At 33.7% G+C, this 22,009-nt stretch overlaps 1 protein-coding gene across 1 annotated transcript in view; it reads left to right on the top strand.

The window, feature by feature from the left end:
- The first annotated feature begins 1,480 nt into the window (after positions 1-1,480).
- The window catches only part of LOC133336127 (E3 ubiquitin-protein ligase parkin), a 48,918-nt gene continuing 28,389 nt past the window's right edge, over positions 1,481-22,009 (top strand). Inside the window, exons 1-5 of the mRNA XM_061544424.1 lie at positions 1,481-1,746; positions 1,803-1,986; positions 2,043-2,388; positions 10,259-10,595; positions 10,657-10,764. Of these exons, the coding sequence (XP_061400408.1) occupies positions 1,489-1,746; positions 1,803-1,986; positions 2,043-2,388; positions 10,259-10,595; positions 10,657-10,764 (1,233 nt within the window). The 5' untranslated portion in view covers positions 1,481-1,488. The remainder of the gene's footprint in view (positions 1,747-1,802; positions 1,987-2,042; positions 2,389-10,258; positions 10,596-10,656; positions 10,765-22,009) is intronic.

Below are 22,009 nucleotides of genomic sequence, written 5' to 3'. Positions count from 1 at the left end.
AGGTGATGTATCAAAACAAAAACATTTTTTGCCTCGATCATGATGCAATAATAAGGTGATGTATCAAAACAAAAACATTTTTTTGTCTCGATTATCTGTCAAATTTTTCCTTATAATATTTCAAAAATTTGGCAGCATTGCACATCGAATTCAAGTAAAATTTACCACTTTGACAGTTAATCAAGACATCAGCTGCTCTAAATGGACTACCTATTCATTGTGCCATGATCTCGATTATCTCTCAAATTTTTCCTTATAATATTTCAAAAATTTGGCAGCATTGCACATCGAATTTAAGTAAAATTGACCACTTTGACAGTTAATCAAGACATCAGCTGCTCTAAATGGACTACCTATTCATTGTGCCATGGCTGCAAAATTCGGTTGGCGGTGAAAATGCCGTCCGACTACTTTTTCTTTAAAAGACATTTAAGTATTTATTTGGGACACCCAACAAGTTCATACGAGAGCTATACACTCCCAGACAAACGTGTCAAAATTTGAAAACGATTGGATTATTAGTTTTTGAGTTATCGTGCCCGCGATTTATAAAAAACTATTTCGAGAAAAATGGGTTTAAAGTTTGAGAATCACTCTTGTCGTCACTTGATGCTGACACAATAAATCGGCTATATCTTCAAGAGTTGTTGAGATTTTCACTTAAAATTTTGTAGGGACATTCTAGAATTAGAGTAGATTCGAATTAAATAAAAAAATTGACACCCAGAATGGGGGTGTCCTTAAGAGAAAAACAGTAAGTTCATCTTCTTAGAAGTAAACAATTTAAATTAAATAAATATGGCAATATATTTCAAGCACCAGCTGACTTTCATTTAAATATGATTTTAAAGCCGGTGTAATAGTTCGTTTACATTTAGCCGGATTTCGTTAATCTAGTGGGTTTCAATTATCAATTACTTTGCATATATGTCAAATAAATTCTCATAAAGTAGATTAACCCGGTAAAAAGTTCTAATGTATATGCCGTTTAAATAACCTTAATTTATTTTCATCGACATAATAAAAAGTGTGTATGTATATGCACTATATGACGTTCTTTACACAGGAAAATGTTGTCTTGTTTAAAAGCATGCAAAGACATTCATTTTTGGGAGAATAAATTGAAAAAAAAAAATAATTAGTGACAACAAATTAAGAACGTGAACAATCAATAACTTCTTTGTTTTTTATTTTATGTTTGTTTTTGATTTTGACAATTCTTTTAAATTAAGGTAATATTTAATATATTGCTCTTTTACTACATTTATTTACAAAAAGTACAGGAACTGTGCTTATGTATGTTCCCCTATAGTTCAATTCCGATCATTCATTACACGGGCCGGACGTTTGAACTAGTTCGTTCCGGAACCCTACATGGCACAACTTAGTCAGCTGTTTAATATTTTGATTCATTACGTGCATTTATTTTATTATATTATTTAATGATATAAATTTTTACCTGTTGCGGTTGTTATTAACATTAAATAAATGAGTTTTCTTTTCGATTTAATAAAAACATTTATAAATAAAATGTTGGCAATTTTGTCATTCGGGAAGAAAACCATTACCAACACTTTGAATATATATGTTAAGACTAACACTGGAAAGACATTGTCAGTGAATTTGGAACCGCAGTGGGACATAAAAAATGTGAAAGAAATTGTTGCTCCCCAGTTGGGATTACAGCCTGAGGAAGTTAAAATTATATTTGCTGGGAAAGAATTAAGCGACGCTACGACTATTAAGGTTAGAAATGACAGAATTGAGATTAACACGATGTTACGTTATATTATTGTCAAAAGGAGTGTGATTTGGGTCAACAAAGTATACTACATGCAATACGTACTCGACCGGTGAAAGAAAGGAAACGGTTGCAGTCCACCGTGGCGGAAGAAGAGCCCGAAGAACAACCATCAAAGCCACTGTGCGAAACATTGGTCGATTTGCAATTACTTTCTGAAGAAAGAAGTAATATTAGCGAGGATGGTAATGTTATAATAATGACTTATTTCTAGATATGACTAACAAGTACTGAGTTATAGATCGCGAGCGCACAAAAGCTCATTTCTTCGTACATTGTTCTCAATGTGGTAAATTGTGTAGGGGGAAATTACGTGTTCGCTGTTCCATATGCAAAGGAGGTGCATTTACCGTACATAGGGATCCAGAATGTTGGGATGATGTTCTAAAATCTCGACGAATTCGAGGTCATTGCGAATCTTTGGAAATTGCCTGTGTCGATAACCAAGGCGGCGATCCACCTTTTGCTGAATTTTATTTTAAATGTGCTGAACATGTTTCCGGTGGAGAAAAAGATTTTGCCGCACCCTTAAATTTAATCAAAAACAACATAAACGACGTACCTTGCTTAGCATGTACCGATGTAAGGTAAGTATATATAACTTAAACTATTGCTCACGAGCCTTAAAGTCATATCGTTCATTTGCTGCATACTCTGTTCACATGCGCATTTTTGAAATTTGGTTTGCTTCCTCAATTTAATTTTTTTTTCAAGTTATTTTCTACCATAAATTCATGGTACAATTATTCAAGGCCATAGCAACTTATATATTACAACTAGCTGACCCGGCAAACGTTGTTTTGCGTTATCATTATTACGTCAATATAAGGTCGGTAAAAAACATTTACCACAAAGTTTATGTAAATAAAAGGTATTAGGTTAGTCTTGATTTAGATTGGGCGAGTTTACTTGCGACAAGTCTTTGTTTGTAGGAGAGAGGCGCAAGGGGAATAGAAATGAAAAAAAAATGCTCGTACCGACAATTTTCTGGCAATTCGTTTTGTGTATTTCGGATTTGTTGACATTTTATATAGATTTGAAGGTGAAAAAACAACAAATAGAAAAATATTTTGGAAACCGAATTGCCTTGTATAAACGCATGAAGCAAGTTCAAAAGAGAACGACAAGAATTGCCGCAAGTAAACTCGTCTATCTAAATCAAGACTTAGGGATGTACGGTTGTTGTGGCAACCGTCCACTCGGAGACTATGTCCATTGTGATCATCATTTATGTATAATATACCTGTAAAGAAAAGAGAGAGTGGAAGAGTAGGGAGAAAAGATAGTGAGAGAAAAGGAGAGGAAGAGAGGTTATTTTAGCCAAGTCAAATTTTTGACAAAACCTAGAATTTGGTTTGGGTCTATTTTGGAGAAGAAGACTAGATTATAAATTTCATATCTTCCAAATTGTTTATGTCTTCTGCTAATCAGCGATTGACATTTGCAGATGATGTGTTCAATTGTTTCTTCTCTACTGGAGTCCCACATAGAAGTGAGAGATCTAATTTGCAGTGACCTGTTATAATCCCCACAACGATTTTGATCTCCCTCTTATTGTGTTTCAGATGCGAAGACGTTCTTTTACGAGAGAATTCAGGCCAGATAGATTTTGAGATTCTGCAAGCAGGTTCCCTTAGCCATCTGTTACCAACTACCTCGCAATGGAACGCACGGATTCTGCCAATGAAATAGCTGATGGGAGGTTTCACAGATCTCTCAATCAGAAGATTGGACGACTGTGAGCCCCCTCAAGCAAGCTCGTCGGCTATCTCATTCCCTTCAATGTCACTATGTCCTGGAACCCAACATAAACCAACTATCTGTCGACTTACAATCATGTCGCATACTATAAACTCGAAAGCAGTTTTATAGTATGCGACTTCACCGCTTTTAGGGCCGCCTGACTATCGACATATATAGTTGCCGGTCCCGTGATGTCGGCATTAAGTGCTTTTACTATCTCGGCCGCATTCGTGATTGCAAGAATCTCTGCTTAAAAACGCTACAGTTATTGTTGAGTTTATATAAGTTGTATGTTCCTAATTCCCTACAGTAAACGCCTGCGCCAGTGCCTTCCTCCATTTTAGACCCGTCTGTAAAGATTGACAGACCTGGCAGAGGTAAGGAACCACTAGTCCAGGATTCTCTACTAGGAAATTCATCTTTGATGTCATTAAAGTCCCTATGAGGGGGAATATAGTCACTGATATGACTATCCCCCCTAAAAAAGGTCATAACCTGGCGTTATGTTATATGTTTAGGATGCTGGCATGACCATAGTTCAGCGATTTCAAGGCATCTGTTTCCCGGAGCCTCAGGGCACACCTGGCCGCCTGGAATTTAATCAGAATATCCAATGGTTGAAGATTCAAAATTGCGTTCAAGGCTGCCTGTGGTGTACTTCTTAATGCTCCGGTGATCAGGATTGAAGCCGATCGCTGTACTAAGCTCAATTTTGTCAGCAGCATCTTTTTGTTAACCCCCTGGCACCAAACAAGACAACCATAGGTAAGTATGGGTAAGACGATCGTCGTATACAGCCAGAGTATAATTTCGGGTCTCAATCCCAAGCTCTTACCTATTGAATTCTTGCATGAATAGAGTGCCAGCAATCCCTGCTTAGAGAGTTCCTCAACATTCCTATTCCACAATAGTTTGCGATCTAGGATGGTGCCAGAAAGGGTTAAAGTCACTCCTCCAAGTGATGGCAGACGGAAACTATGAATCGTGCGCTTCCTAGTGAAGAGCACCAGTTCGGTTTTAGTGGGGTTTACACCAAGACCTTTGGTGCAAGCCCAATTAGACAGGTTTGAAAGGGCACCCTCCAGGATGTCTGCAATTGTCGTTAGAAACTTACCCTCAACCAGCAGGACTACATCATCGGCATAGGCTACAACCTTTATCCGGAGATGATTGAATTTCATAAGTATCTCATTTATCACCAGAAGCCACAAAAGGGGGATAATACTCCTCCCTGTGGTGTGCCTCTGTTGACAGGTTTCCTAACGGAACTCTCTCCTAAGGATGATTTGATAATTCTGCTTTCCAGCATTCTATCAATCCATTCCGTAAGGGGTGAGGCGATACCTATGCTTACGAGAGCAGAATGGATGGCTTCTAGCTTCACATTGTTGAAAGCTCTCTCAATATCGAGGAATGCTGTCAACGTGTAACCAGAGGACTCCATATTCTTCTCGATGCATCCAACCACCTCATGCAGGGCTGTATCCACTGATCTGCCTTTGAGGTAAGCATGCTGGGATTTACTGAGTTTACTATGGTTAACAACTTGAATCCAATTTAACATTTAAATCGGAAGACAAAACTTCAAATATCTGAGGGGAATGCTTATAATGCTATCATTACCATTATTTTCGTCGATGTTAATGATCACATTATTAGTATTAGAACATACACATATTTTATGAAATTAGAAATTTTGATCTAACTAACCCAAAAAACATATGTCTTAAAAGCAATTTATTTAAACATTAAAGCTCGATACAAAAATTGGGGAATTTTAAATATTACTTAATATATTTGTTTTGGCGGAATTAGTTTGCATACGATTTATAAGTCCTTTGAATCGTCAAAATCGGTGCAGTGTTCTTGAGTTATAAACGATGTAACTAACACAACGTTCGATTATTCCAATTTCCCGACTTTTTGATGATTTTCTCAACATATTCTTCGTAAAAATCTACCCAATGCAATTACAAATAGCAGAAGGAAAACGTGAGCGAAATTGTTTCAGTCAATACACCATGCAAACACTTTTCACAGCTTTAAAATACATTTGTGGAACCATAAAGGCACATATAAGTTAGACACAAACAGCATGCAATGCGGAATTGCCTCCATGTAAGATTCGAATTTAAATATATTCTTCCCGAATTTAAGAAAATGTTCAATAATGCCTTCGTATTTTGTTGACGTGTTTGTATGATCAAGTTTCGGTCAGTGGCCTTAGATATCACATGAGATATGTGTTGTATTTATAAGTTCAAAACAATTTGTTCGATTATTGTGCGTTTTTAAGTATGTTTATCCGGTTTTAAGTACTTGGAAAGTAGTAACAAAATATCCATTTATCCGTTGTTTGTATAGGCTCCACATAATGGAACCGCTTAATCTTTGATTTACCATGTCTTACTGTGTTTTAAAAAATACCACTGAGAAACGTTTGAAATTTGTACTGCAGATAGTGCTTTTGATTCTAGCTCTGTCTGTTTACTCGATATTTGGTAACAATTGTTAGCAAATGTTACTAAATGTTGTCTGTTTACACAAAAAATCCAGTAAAAGAAAGTCAAGTGAGAGAGCAAGTTTGACAGTTCAACAACAACAAACTTACTGGAGTTTACAGAAAGAATTTTATCCAGTTTTAAAATTATTTTTGATCTTGTTTGTTGAGGTAATTATTATACAATCTACGGGACTCAATGGTATATTTGGACCTAGCAACAGAATAATTAGCGTAGTCTATAGATGAGCCTGACTTCTTATATTACATGAACTTTCGTTAATTGTAGAATTATATATAATGTTGGATGATAAGAGAATTAAGCTTTCGAAAATTTGCTTTTTTATAGTTAAGAATATTTTTAAATGAGTTACATGAACTTTCGTTAATTGTAGAATTATATATAATGTTGGATGATAATTATCGTCCGGAGTACATATAGCAGGAATTCGAATTAACTCAAAAAATTGTGTAAAGTTTACAAATACTAGATCAAGGATTCTATCATTACAATTTAAAATATTATTTATTTGAAGAAGATTAATTTCACAAAATCGATTACCAATACCAACTGTATACTGGTTTACATTTGCTTCAGATGTCAACGGCGTTAAACTTTCTGAGTCTGGCAATGAGAGCCACTTTACAGATGGCATATTAAAATCACCAAGAACTAAAATTCTATCGGAATCATTCATAAAATGCAAAATGCTGATTATAAACATTAAGATGTGATGAGGGTGGTATATATGAGCACGTAACGAATAATTTAAATTTACCCAATTCAATTGATATGCAGATAAATTCTATGTCAGAAAAACAATTTAATTTAATTAAATTAGTGGAAAAAAATAAATTCTAAAATCCAGTTTTTTAAAGATTAATTCTACCACACCGGTATGCTGAAATGGCTTAAATGCACTTTGCGGACACCTCTCAGTAAATTTTGAAATTTTTACCATCTGATGCTAATTTCAAAAACATTTTTTTCTTGGGGAAATCAGCAAGTCTCCAGGTATGTGGTTCCAAATTTAAAAAATATACCCCCAATTTAAAAAAATGCCACTGAGAAACGTTTGAAATTTGTACTGCAGATAGTGCTTTTGATTCTAGCTCTGTCTGTTTAATCGATATTTGGTAACAATTGTTACCAAATGTTACTAAATGTTGTCTGTTTACACAAATATACAGTAAAAGAAAGTCAAGTGAGAGATCAAGTTTGACAGTTCAACAACAACAGACTTACTGGAGTTTACTGAAAGAATTTTATCCAGTAAGATTTTGCAAACTCAGCATTTTTGGATCAGCTGTTTTATGACCAAACTCAAAAATTATTCAAAACATTTTTTTAATTTGCAAAGTTCAATTTGAAATGAAGTTGTATAAAAATTACTGAAAATGGAAGAAAATTCGTAAGTAATGCAAAGTTTCATTAAATTAGAAATTAATTTCTTATATATTTTTAGGCAAATTTCAGATAGAGGGCAATGTGTTGGTGCAGGAAGCTTAAATGTTCCCGGGGAACATACCAAATCAATTTTTAATATTAAATGCAATACAAATAATTGTGTTTGTCCTTTGTTTGTTTATTTTGACGCAAATTAAATGTTTTCTTGAATCAGCTGTTTATTTGCTAAATCTTACTAAATGTTGTCTGTTTACTTTTCTCAGCATTATCGCAAAAGAGAGTAAAAAAGGCTTACTCTCTGAGCTAGAACTTACTGAATAAATGTTACTGGAAAAGTAACCAGACACACCTACTGATAATAAACTTTTTAATAACCAATTTCCGGAAAGATGGGGTTCCAAAATAAAAAAAAAACATATGGGTTTTATCTGTTTGCTATAAGGATTTTTATTAGTTTCTTTAAGAGTCTCAGCTCTGATTGTGCTGGTTCAGCAGAAGTATGTACACTGTAGTGCAATTCTGTAACTTTTTTCAATGTTACCGACAAATATCGGGAACATACATGTCGGTAGGGCTTAGCGACTGCTTTATTGTCATCGTCAACTTACTGAATATTTCGTTAATCAACGAAATTATAAGCAAATGAAGATTTGCAGTTATCGACAATTATTATGCAGTTACAATTCTGTCGTTAATCAGATACAAAATAGCACTACTGATTACTTAAAGATGTTACTATTATGAGAGGAAGTCCATACTTCTTGAGAAATGGAATTTGGAAAAAATCGACTGGTGCCAGGGAGTTAGTCATAAAGCTCATTAAATATGCTTTTAATTTCATCATGTATAAATATTTCTAATTTTGCTCGCGTAGCCCAATTTTCCACCTATCCATAAAAGATCCGGCTTAAGGCTTAAAATGTTAAAAATATTTCAAAAGGACAAACCGGCATTTATTTTTATTTATTCTGGCATTATAGGCCATAATGAAGAGGTGTATTTTTTCTTTGTTGACAAAAGAAACCCTACCTTGCATAATTGTACCTTGCATACATTTATCTCCAATTGCTAACAAAGAAAACAACTAATTTTTAGGTTGTAAGTGGCAATCATATGGTTTTATACTTTTTATTTTATTGTTTGTAACAACGTTACCACCTAATATCCAACGGGGCGTACAAAAATATTCAACTTCCCAACTATGACAAATGTTGTGTACGGCCGTGTTACCCAAATACGTCGAATCCAAATCTTCAAGTTAACAATACAAATTTTAGAACAAAATTAAAAAATTATAACCTAATATCCAAATATTTTATGTTCTCATTCAAGATTTCATATTTTCTTTATATTGTTCATTTTAAAATTTTGTACGGTCGACATATTTCGGTAACATTATTAATGTTAATGTTTTTATTTGTGGCGTGTTTTTATTTTGTGGCGAAAAACGTTGAACGAGCTAGTCGAATTTTAGGAAGAGCCAAGGTGTATCTAAGTTGTCAAAACTGCCCCCAGGTCGGCAGCTTTGGACAAGGCTTGGAACTTTTGAACGGCATTGATTTTTACAGTGACTATGTTCAAATATATTTACATTTTTTTATTCATACGTATCAGATGTGCATTTATTTATTTAGAATATAAAAATAAATTTTCCATTATTAAAAAATTCAGATCAAAACATATTGAAGCATAAAGAGACATAAAAACAACAATTAACATGATGAAAATTACATTTAATTTCTTTTATTAGTAATCCATTTGAAATTTAAAGAAATCGAAGCCAACATTTAACAAATCGGGTTTTTTCTCTAGATTACTTGACATGAGTATTTTTTACTCGAGTTTACTGGACAGGATACTACCAATGAATTTTTTCTGCGGCCTATAACAATTAACAAATTATAAGTTTACAGTGCGAAAATATGTTCACTCCTCTACATTTTGTCGACAACTAAAAAAGCTAGCAAAAGTTATTTACGATGCTAGAGAACATATTGTCTAAAAAATACATTTGTTGCGGGTCGGAAAAAATGTTAAACCGAGTTTTTATGAGCGCTGTTCAAAGGTGCCCCACGTTCAAAGTCTACGTACAAAAAAAAAAAACTAAAAATTGAGAATTTCTGTTAGAATGAAAAAGTCGGACATTATCAGCAAAATGTTTTCGTTTGCTATATTTCATAGTTTTTAAGCAAAAGGACAAACATCGAACATGGAAGTAGTTTTCAAAAGAATATACAAAAAAACCTCTTTCATATAGATAATAGTTAGGATTACATTGTTTCCCAAAAACTTGTTTTAAAACACCCATTTACGTGCTTAATTTCAAAAATCAAGAACAGAAATGACATAAACAAATCGATATTGTCGGCAAATATAATATATTCAAAGGAAAATGCTGAACACAATCACAAACATCATTAATGTATAACATAAAAAGGAGTGGCGAAGAATTTCTGTTATATACATATTTTTGAGAGTTTAAGGCACCAGATTGCAAGACGGGCGAGACAAATGAAGGAGATTGAATAGCTTGGCGCGGAGAATGTAGTATTAATGGAATCAAAATCTTTAGAAAGGTCTAGTATGCTCAATATACAAGGGAACTTTTTATCAAGCGGGCGACGAATATCATCCGCCAGTCGAAGCAATAATGATCCAGGTTTTAATCGCACCAACAATGTGTATCAGATTAGATTTCAAAACATTTTTCACTTAATCAAATTTTATTGAATCTTGTACACCACATCATAAATGTTTACTTATAAAATGCCAAATAAATCAAATGTATTACTTTTATTTACTACAGTGATACTGTTTTAGTATTTCCGTGTGAATCTAAGCACGTAACATGCATCGAATGTTTTCTTCACTACATCCGCTCACGCCTAATGGAGCGGCAATTCATGCCTCATCCGGAAATTGGATATACATTGTCTTGCCCTGCCGGATGTCAAAACTCGTTTATTGAAGAAATACATCATTTTAAGTTGTTGACCAGAGATGAATATGACAGATATCAAAGATTCGCAACCGAAGAATATGTTCTGCAAGCAGGTGGAGTACTATGCCCGCAACCGGGGTGTGGAATGGGCCTATTGGTGGAGCCGGACTGTACAAAAGTAACATGTCAAAATGGTTGCGGAGTAAGTTCGAAGTACATTAATAAAATTAACCATTTATATAACATTTAATTTTATGTTGTAGTACGTTTTTTGTCGTAATTGTCTACAAGGATATCATTTAGGAGAATGTTTACCGGAAAACGAAACCAATAATAACACTGGAAATTGTGAATATACTGTAGATCCAAATGTAAGTAAACCCATGGTCTTATGAATCAATCACTAAATTTTAAATACACCATGTAAATGTTGTGTTTTAATGGAAACAATTTGCATTGATTTCGTGTTGATGTATGATCTTCATTAGGTACCACACTCGCATAGTGGAGCGTCCCGTGATGTCGTGTAACAAAATTACAATAACTATATGCATGTTAAGTAGGAGAATGGTCTATAACATTTAGATGATATTAATATAAGTTTCTGACTTCCACTATAAAAAAAATCGATTGTGTTTGTCACAAATTCGTGTAAAAAATTTAAAAAATAATTATTTTGGCAATATTTTACTTACCTCTCCAAACAGTTATTTTGAAAAATATCCCCTTCCTCCTTTTATTCTCTATCCTTAATCCCTAGTTTCTAAGGGATATCTAAAAATTAAAAAGTAATATAACCTCGGATTTCCTATTTCCATTTCCTAAAATAAATTATTCTTTCTTGTTTACAGATTTCAGTGCATGATTTGTATTTCTTAATAATGCATAATTGAGTGTGAAGTGAGTGTATATTCACTTGAAACCCCATTTATTCATAATCAGAAAACAATTCTATGTCGATTTAGCCATATCCGTTTGTCTGATTATACAGATCTTGGAAATTTTGTACATACATTGCTTCTACATCTAGGATTTTTGGTATGGTATTTGGAAATGGGATATATACGCCCCAATATTCGATATTTTGAAGCTTTGGAGGTAGTTTTTCAGCCTAATTTGGTATTTTGGGTTCTCCCTGTGTACAAAATCTTCCTATAAAAACTTTCAATAATGGTCAACGTTTTACAAACGAATTCGTTATATTTTGATATTTGGGATTCTCATTGGCTAAAAACCCTCCATACTAAAAATTATCAATATGGGACCATGTTTCGGAGTATCCTTCATAGATCGGTACCTCCATTATTCGTTGTTTTGTAAATTGGGTCACGTTTTTCAACCAATTTTATATTTTGAATCTTCATTGGGCAAAAAATCTCCAATTTTTCATATTTTGATGGTTAAGGTTTGCACATAGGCTTCAAATAAAAGTACCGCTATTTTCGGTTGTTTTAAGGTTTAGCAGCATTTTCTGGGTTCTTTTAGGGTAGAACATATTTATGCGGAAAATTAACCTGTTTCTCATTGATCTGACTGTAATTTAAAAAATGACGCGACCCAATTTCTGTACTCTTAAGTGTTTATTATTTGGCATTCTGGATTCTAGATGAATATAAAACATTTTTTTTCAGAATGTTTCCAATTTAGGTTCATTACTTTTACAGAGCTCCCATACAACGACCCCGCATATTTTGGGTTTTCATTTTCCCATATAATCGACTAGCAGGCAATACCACAGTCACTATATGAAGTACCCTAGCCCGACCTTTTTAAAGGAAATTTTAATCAGGGTGCCAAAAATTCGCTCGGGAATGATTCAAAATACATTATTTTCGTTTTATGATAATTTTAAGAATGAATTTATGGCGATAAATTCTTTACCAAACGAACATTCGCCAAAAAATGTTCGCACACACATTACAAACGAGTGAGAGCACACAACAACGTTCTTTCTTTTCGTTTGGTGGTTGAAATTCTTTCTGACATTCTCTCACGAATGAAAACAAACATTCCCGAATAATTCTCGCAAATGCTCAAAACGGCAACAACAATAACAACAAACGTTCGAGAACTCAATAGTTGTTGGACATGTGTTTTGTTATTCCACACACTTTCTGCTACACACACATTCCTTCGTTGTTCGTGTGTGTTTTTATGATATTTTTGTTTGTTGTTGTTTTTAACAGTGCTCGCGAAAATTCTCAAACATTTGTTTTTTGAGTTTTTCAAAAGAATATTCTTCAGCAACAAATGCTCGCGAAAGAATGAATCGACGACGCTTGCAGCGAGATTTTATCGTTCGTGAATTTTTCGTACAATGCGAACATTCGCGAGAGAATGCAAATGCTTGTACATTCATTCTAACTTTATCATTCGCGATAAATTGAAAACATTAGAATTCTCGCCAGTGAGCATTCGTGAGAAAGAGCGTATTTTAATCATTCTTCGCACCCTGATTTTAATACATATAAGTTGTAAAATGTTTGGCCGTGCCGGGCTTTTTAATTGTATAAAATTTTTAGCAAAACTACCAACAATTTTAAAAAAATTCCAGAAAAAATAAAAATGCTAAAAAAGATGATTTGGTGCTAAACGAGTTTTAAAAGTGCTAAATTGGCAACACTGATTGTAAAGTATACTTTAGAAAAAGTTAAGGACCGAAATCAAAAATAAATATATTTTTGTATTTTAATTTTTTTTTTGATCATTTGAAAGTGATTTTAAGTGATTATTTATACTCTTTCGAGTCGAGCTTGATGATCTAAATTTTGCAATGAAAAGGAAAGCCAGGAGAAGAACCTACGTACCCACCATTATGCGACGCGTTTCGCCGTTGGTTAAGCGGCTCATCAGGCATATTGGGCTATGTGGCTTTACAAAGGTCGTACGTTGATAACTTGTATTTATTCCGCCCTGATGCGAAACTTGCATATGCGAATTAAATTCAAATTTGTCGAAGTTCGACATTTGTCTTCATTCTAGGAACAGTCCTTTTCAAAGCAGATTTTTGTTGTAGCGATGGATAATTAATCCACACACCTACAATTGCTTCCATGGTATACACATGTTTTTGCGCAACCGTTTTGGAAGTGTGTTGATGGCTCAGAACGTTAAGCGGTCTTGGCAACATTTGTGTTGCTCCGAGGACCTAGTTTCGAGCCCTAGCCGTGCTCGGCTGAAATTAATTTTTTTTGTTATTTTAATTTTTTTTTTGATCATTTGAAAGTGATTTTAAGTGATTATTTATACTCTTCTTATAGGGCTCGAACCTAGGTCCTCGGAGCAACACAAATGTTGCCAAGACCGCTTAACGTTCTGAGCCATCAACACACTTCCAAAACGGTTGCGCAAAAACATGTGTATACCATGAAAGCAATTGTGGGTGTGTGGATTAACTAATTAGAACTAATTGGTTTAAAAAACGTACTTAAACACCACAAAAAAACGAATAATGGGGGTTAGCATTATATGGGAGCTACCCGGAAACCTGGGCCGATGTTGATGATTTTTGGTAGAGAAATTTTCTACTCAATGAGAATTTAAAATATTAAATTGCTCCCAAATTGGTTGAAGCACGTTCTCTTAAAAACACCGATCTTTGGGATGTAACGTTATATTGGACCTCCCCAAAAATATTTATAATTTTTAGTAGGAAGATTTGCTATCATACCACAACCCGAAATAACAAATTACATCCAATTACATTGAAGCATGTGCCCAAAAATCTAAAATATTTAAATTGGGGTACCATTAGGTGGGGCCACCCTGAAACAAGGGCCTAAGTTCTCTTACGCAGATACCCAACATGAATCTAAAATACTAAATTACGTGTCTAAACCCCTTAAAATCTGCAGCTGATAATTTTATCAAAAATAGAGTATAAAATCCCCAAACTACTGCAATTTAAATTGCAAAATTATATGAGCCTGTGCCTAAAGGGGGACCAATATTGATTACATAGTGTAGTGTAGGAATTAGCGAATATTTGGGGTTATAATTATATGAGGGCTATGCCTAATTAATGCCCGATATATGTCAATTTCAAACCCAATATTTTAGTTATATATCTCAATTCGACCCTTCAAGAATTATCATAATATGGAGGGGATGCCTGAATCCTGTCGATATACATGAAATACAAATTTCAGAATTTTGTATGGATGGTTTTCCTAAAAACCCAAAATGTGGATTGACGACGCATCTTAGGATGGAACATCTCCAAAATGCTGCAATTTAGAGATTACAGTTATATAAGGCCATCACCACAGATTTTACAAAACGCGAAACAAATCAGATAACTATTTTAATTTAAAAAATGGGAGGGAGGTTCGTTACCATATACGACTACAAAAAACCAAATTACAAAGAATTTGGTTTAAAAACGCGTTCAAGAACCCCAAAATGCCGAAAAAGGGGGTATATGGGGGCTATCCGAGAAAATGGACCTATATTTATAATTTTTAGTAGGGAGATTTGCTACCCAATAAGAACTCAAAGCATCAAATCTCAGCGAATTCAGTTATAAAATGGGCCCAAGAACCCCACAGTACCGAAAATTGGGGATCCCTTATATGGGGATTATCCGAAAAAATTGACCCATATTTATAATTTTTAATAGGGAGATTTGCTACCCAATAAGATCTCAAAGTACCAAATTTCAGGGAGTTCGGTCGAAAAATGCGCTCAAGAACCTCAAAATACCCTCCACCATAGATATACTGGCATGTACTTGAAATAAAAATATAGGGAACATACCAAAAAGTGTACCTATACCGACATTTCTAACAACCGATTATGGTTCTAAATATTGGTCCTAGACCCCATGTTTCTTTTGACCAAATTTGTTTCAAATTTTTTTATTTTACCCAAACTTTGCCCATCTTATTGTTTCTTCCAAAATTAGTTCAAGTTCGAACATGGGGAATATCGGTCCACTTCTTCTGGTACCTCCCACACATATATATGAATATACAGTGAGTGTAATAAGTATTTTGCCTCAATACGAATTGGACAAAATTCCAATATATACGTCAAAATCCAGCATATTAAATATGTAAATTAAATATGTAAATATGGGGACATATTTAGATCTTATTTTTCTGCAAGAATCACCGCGAAAGACCTATTGGTCTCGAAGATATCGGCTAAAATCTATAACAACGCAAAAATGTTTATCAGAAAAAAGTATTTTGCTTTTTATTATTTTATTAGAAAATATAACTACCATAACTACCATTAAGGATAACAATATATTACAAGCGATTCGGTGACGATTCCAACAAACCGCGGAATTTTTTTCGAGAGTATTTTCTTATATTTAACGTCAATACATTCTCCAGCAATATTTTATGTCACATTTAGCCATTTCTCGTCCTAATATCAAAATAAGAGTATAAAATAAAATATTTAGAATAATAAAAAAAAGGTTTTGCAAAATATATCGCGAGAACAGGACGTTCAGAACTATTAAAGTCAAAATAAATTATTCAAAAAATATCGCGAAACCCCATTTTCTGACTTAGAAATCGTTATTGTCCATTAATATTTATGTAGGAACCAATATATGTGATAATAAAAATACCAATAAGGAGGTCAGATTCAAATATATGAAAGGTTTTGAAACAATAAAAAATAAAAACAGTACATGGGGATGGGAAAAAAACATAATAAAAAAAACATAATAATAAAAATAACATAATTCTTTTCGTTTTATGATAATTTTAAGAATGAATTTATGGCGATAAATTCTTTACCAAACGAACATTCGCCAAAAAATGTTCGCACACACATTACAAACGAGTGAGAGCACACAACAACGTTCTTTCTTTTCGTTTGGTGGATGAAATTCTTTCTGACATTCTCTCACGAATGAAAACAAACATTCCCGAATAATTCTCGCAAATGCTCAAAACGGCAACAACAATAACAACAAACGTTCGAGAACTCAATAGTTGTTGGACATGTGTTTTGTTATTCCACACACTTTCTGCTACACACACATTCCTTCGTTGTTCGTGTGTGTTTTTATGATATTTTTGTTTGTTGTTGTTTTTAACAGTGCTCGCGAAAATTCTCAAACATTTGTTTTTTGAGTTTTTCAAAAGAATATTCTTCAGCAACAAATGCTCGCGAAAGAATGAATCGACGACGCTTGCAGCGAGATTTTATCGTTCGTGAATTTTTCGTACAATGCGAACATTCGCGAGAGAATGCAAATGCTTGTACATTCATTCTAACTTTATCATTCGCGATAAATTGAAAACATTAGAATTCTCGCCAGTGAGCATTCGTGAGAAAGAGCGTATTTTAATCATTCTTCGCACCCTGATTTTAATACATATAAGTTGTAAAATGTTTGGCCGTGCCGGGCTTTTTAATTGTATAAAATTTTTAGCAAAACTACCAACAATTTTAAAAAATTCCAGAAAAAATAAAAATGCTAAAAAAGATGATTTGGTGCTAAACGAGTTTTAAAAGTGCTAAATTGGCAACACTGATTGTAAAGTATACTTTAGAAAACAGTTAAGGACCGAAATCAAAAATAAATATATTTTTGTATTTTAATTTTTTTTGATCATTTGAAAGTGATTTTAAGTGATTATTTATACTCTTTCGAGTCGAGCTTGATGATCTAAATTTTGCAATGAAAAGGAAAGCCAGGAGAAGAACCTACGTACCCACCATTATGCGACGCGTTTCGCCGTTGGTTAAGCGGCTCATCAGGCATATTGGGCTATGTGGCTTTACAAAGGTCGTACGTTGATAACTTGTATTTATTCCGCCCTGATGCGAAACTTGCATATGCGAATTAAATTCAAATTTGTCGAAGTTCGACATTTGTCTTCATTCTAGGAACAGTCCTTTTCAAAGCAGATTTTTGTTGTAGCGATGGATAATTAATCCACACACCTACAATTGCTTCCATGGTATACACATGTTTTTGCGCAACCGTTTTGGAAGTGTGTTGATGGCTCAGAACGTTAAGCGGTCTTGGCAACATTTGTGTTGCTCCGAGGACCTAGTTTCGAGCCCTAGCCGTGCTCGGCTGAAATTAATTTTTTTTGTTATTTTAATTTTTTTTTTGATCATTTGAAAGTGATTTTAAGTGATTATTTATACTCTTCTTATAGGGCTCGAACCTAGGTCCTCGGAGCAACACAAATGTTGCCAAGACCGCTTAACGTTCTGAGCCATCAACACACTTCCAAAACGGTTGCGCAAAAACATGTGTATACCATGAAAGCAATTGTGGGTGTGTGGATTAACTAATTAGAACTAATTGGTTTAAAAAACGTACTTAAACACCACAAAAAAACGAATAATGGGGGTTAGCATTATATGGGAGCTACCCGGAAACCTGGGCCGATGTTGATGATTTTTGGTAGAGAAATTTTCTACTCAATGAGAATTTAAAATATTAAATTGCTCCCAAATTGGTTGAAGCACGTTCTCTTAAAAACACCGATCTTTGGGATGTAACGTTATATTGGACCTCCCCAAAAATATTTATAATTTTTAGTAGGAAGATTTGCTATCATACCACAACCCGAAATAACAAATTACATCCAATTACATTGAAGCATGTGCCCAAAAATCTAAAATATTTAAATTGGGGTACCATTAGGTGGGGCCACCCTGAAACAAGGGCCTAAGTTCTCTTACGCAGATACCCAACATGAATCTAAAATACTAAATTACGTGTCTAAACCCCTTAAAATCTGCAGCTGATAATTTTATCAAAAATAGAGTATAAAATCCCCAAACTACTGCAATTTAAATTGCAAAATTATATGAGCCTGTGCCTAAAGGGGGACCAATATTGATTACATAGTGTAGTGTAGGAATTAGCGAATATTTGGGGTTATAATTATATGAGGGCTATGCCTAATTAATGCCCGATATATGTCAATTTCAAACCCAATATTTTAGTTATGTACCTCAATTCTTCCCTTTATAAGGTATTATATGGATGCCGATATACATGAAATACAAATTTCAGAATTTTGTATGGATGGTTTTCCTAAAAACCCAAAATGTGGATTGACGACGCATCTTAGGATGGAACATCTCCAAAATGCTGCAATTTAGAGATTACAGTTATATAAGGCCATCACCACAGATTTTACAAAACGCGAAACAAATCAGATAACTATTTTAATTTAAAAAAGGGGAGGGAGGTTCGTTACCATATACGACTACAAAAAACCAAATTACAAAGAATTTGGTTTAAAAACGCGTTCAAGAACCCCAAAATGCCGAAAAAGGGGGTATATGGGGGCTATCCGAGAAAATGGACCTATATTTATAATTTTTAGTAGGGAGATTTGCTACCCAATAAGAACTCAAAGCATCAAATCTCAGCGAATTCAGTTATAAAATGGGCCCAAGAACCCCACAGTACCGAAAATTGGGGATCCCTTATATGGGGATTATCCGAAAAAATTGACCCATATTTATAATTTTTAATAGGGAGATTTGCTACCCAATAAGATCTCAAAGTACCAAATTTCAGGGAGTTCGGTCGAAAAATGCGCTCAAGAACCTCAAAATACCCTCCACCATAGATATACTGGCATGTACTTGAAATAAAAATATAGGGAACATACCAAAAAGTGTACCTATACCGACATTTCTAACAACCGATTATGGTTCTAAATATTGGTCCTAGACCCCATGTTTCTTTTGACCAAATTTGTTTCAAATTTTTTTATTTTACCCAAACTTTGCCCATCTTATTGTTTCTTCCAAAATTAGTTCAAGTTCGAACATGGGGAATATCGGTCCACTTCTTCTGGTACCTCCCACACATATATATGAATATACAGTGAGTGTAATAAGTATTTTGCCTCAATACGAATTGGACAAAATTCCAATATATACGTCAAAATCCAGCATATTAAATATGTAAATTAAATATGTAAATATGGGGACATATTTAGATCTTATTTTTCTGCAAGAATCACCGCGAAAGACCTATTGGTCTCGAAGATATCGGCTAAAATCTATAACAACGCAAAAATGTTTATCAGAAAAAAGTATTTTGCTTTTTATTATTTTATTAGAAAATATAACTACCATAACTACCATTAAGGATAACAATATATTACAAGCGATTCGGTGACGATTCCAACAAACCGCGGAATTTTTTTCGAGAGTATTTTCTTATATTTAACGTCAATACATTCTCCAGCAATATTTTATGTCACATTTAGCCATTTCTCGTCCTAATATCAAAATAAGAGTATAAAATAAAATATTTAGAATAATAAAAAAAAGGTTTTGCAAAATATATCGCGAGAACAGGACGTTCAGAACTATTAAAGTCAAAATAAATTATTCAAAAAATATCGCGAAACCCCATTTTCTGACTTAGAAATCGTTATTGTCCATTAATATTTATGTAGGAACCAATACCAATAAGGAGGTCAGATTCAAATATATGAAAGGTTTTGAAACAATAAAAAATAAAAACAGTACATGGGGATGGGAAAAAAACATAATTCTTCGTCGAATCCTATTGCCTTTTGAAAAACTAGGGTAGCTGATGGCGAATGCGCATTCAATATTTTGTCTCTGATTAACACCATCAGTTGCGAATAAAATGCAGAACGAAATAACCTGGTCGATCTGTTTATTTTCGAAATAAGAAGTATTAATATTGCAACAGAAACTTTCATATCTTTGAATCACATATAGCATTTCCAGATTAAATGAAACCTTTTACAAATTAAATGAAACCTTTTCCAAATTAAATGAAACCTTTTCCAAATTAAATGAAACCTTTTCCAATTGGAATGAAATCTTTTACAAATAGAATGAAACTTTTTACAAATGGAATGAAACCTTTTACAAATAGAATGAAACTTTTTCCAAATTAAATGAAACCTTTATTTTTATCCAAGGAAATATAATATTTGCAGTAATTTTAAACCAGTATTTGAAAATTAAATCAAATAATATTAACAAATATAGTTGTATGGCTATTAATTAACATAAATATTCTTTAATTCGGTGTGATTTTATTTAATATCTTTACTAAACAAAACTAAATAAATAGTAATACAAACTGGGGTATTTCTTGACATTTTTATAAATAAATATTTTAGAACAAGAATTGAATACCCGGTTCTAAATGCGAAATACATATTTGACTTAATAAATCGTTGATTATAAGGAAACTGCTTATCTTAATGAAGGGGTTCCCGACTTTCAGCTTGTGGGATTTTCAAAACCATGTCCATAACGTAGTTAGAACAATCTTGCCGAGTAAGCCCTTGAATACTTCGCTCGATTACATCAACAACGTTATGTTCCATTGAAACGGCACACAGTTCAGCTCTTGCACATCATTTTATTTTTGAAAATGCATTTTCGATTGGATTTAGCATTGGAGAATAAGGCGGTAAGAATTTAAGATTGCATCATTTGGATTCGATCAAATTTTTTATGTCATGTCGCTTGTGTATTTGAGCGTTATTTTCCAACTCTGGATTGATTTTCTCAAAAAAAAAAAATCTATAAATAATTTAAAACTGTCTGCATTGACACTGGAATTAGAAACGATTGTGTGATGTACAACTCCCGCGTTGTTTATTGCTGCAATTATAGTGACATTACGACCTCTGACCGTAGGCAACACAATGTGTGCTCTTGTTCCTTGTCTTGAACGGGTTTGGGTTCTTCGTATGTGAAGATTAAATCCACACTCATCAATGAATATAAATTTTTCTCCTTGTTGGGGTATCCATTTTGTAAAGTCTTGAGCATATTTTTGTCTCAAGCATAATGTTCTGGAGTCATTCATTCGTTCTATTTCAGTAGAGGCCATATTCAACGTAATTTTTCATTTCCGTAATCCATTTTCTATGCAGCTTGTGTAAATATTTATATCATTTTCTCTCAACAGTTTAGTTTTTATGGCTTTGAGGGTAATTCCAAGTTGACTTTCTATATAGAACTCGATCAGACTTAAAACTTGTGGTGTCAACAACTTAGTTCTATTTCCTCCACGCTTATTTTCCTTCAATGTTCCAAAATTTTTTTTGTATCTTCTTATTAATGTTTTTGCTAAATTTATTGTTATGCAGGTTAAATTTGCAGCCTCGGAAATGGTTCTCCCCTCTTCATAGAATTTAATAACAATTTCATGTCTTTGTTATTTTGTTATACTGACCCAATTTGTTTCGGGGTCTTGTAGATGTAGCTTCGGTAGGTTCTGGAGCATTTCCACTTGCAATACTTGGCGAGGATATTGATTCTTCCTCAGGTTCCCAATTATCAGAGCTTCCCGAGCTAAAATCAGGTTCGCATTTATTTTAATCGTTGCTATTTTTAAATACAGTGAACTCTAGATAATGTGAACATCCAAAACAGTGAACTCTCGACAATGTGAAGTAATTACAAAACCAGTAAGGAAAGTAGTAAAGTCGGACTGGGCCGACTATATGATACCCTTCACCACTTTGGGGATATTCTACATATGTATCTTTACAGATGTCGTCTATTCGAAGGAACATTGATTTCATACTTATTAAATAGACTTTAACTTTGTTTTTCACGAAACTTAGCACACCTCATTTTGGACCCAATTCAGTGCCCTATGCCAAATTTCGTGCA

Source organism: Musca vetustissima, unplaced genomic scaffold, assembly GCF_032173495.1.
Source record: "Musca vetustissima isolate MV318-11 ecotype Yass unplaced genomic scaffold, APGP_CSIRO_Mvet_v1 utg11886, whole genome shotgun sequence".
In the NCBI taxonomy this organism is placed as follows: domain Eukaryota; kingdom Metazoa; phylum Arthropoda; class Insecta; order Diptera; family Muscidae; genus Musca; species Musca vetustissima.
The sequence above is the reverse complement of the archived record's forward strand: the minus strand, read 5'-3'. Positions and strand labels throughout refer to the sequence as shown.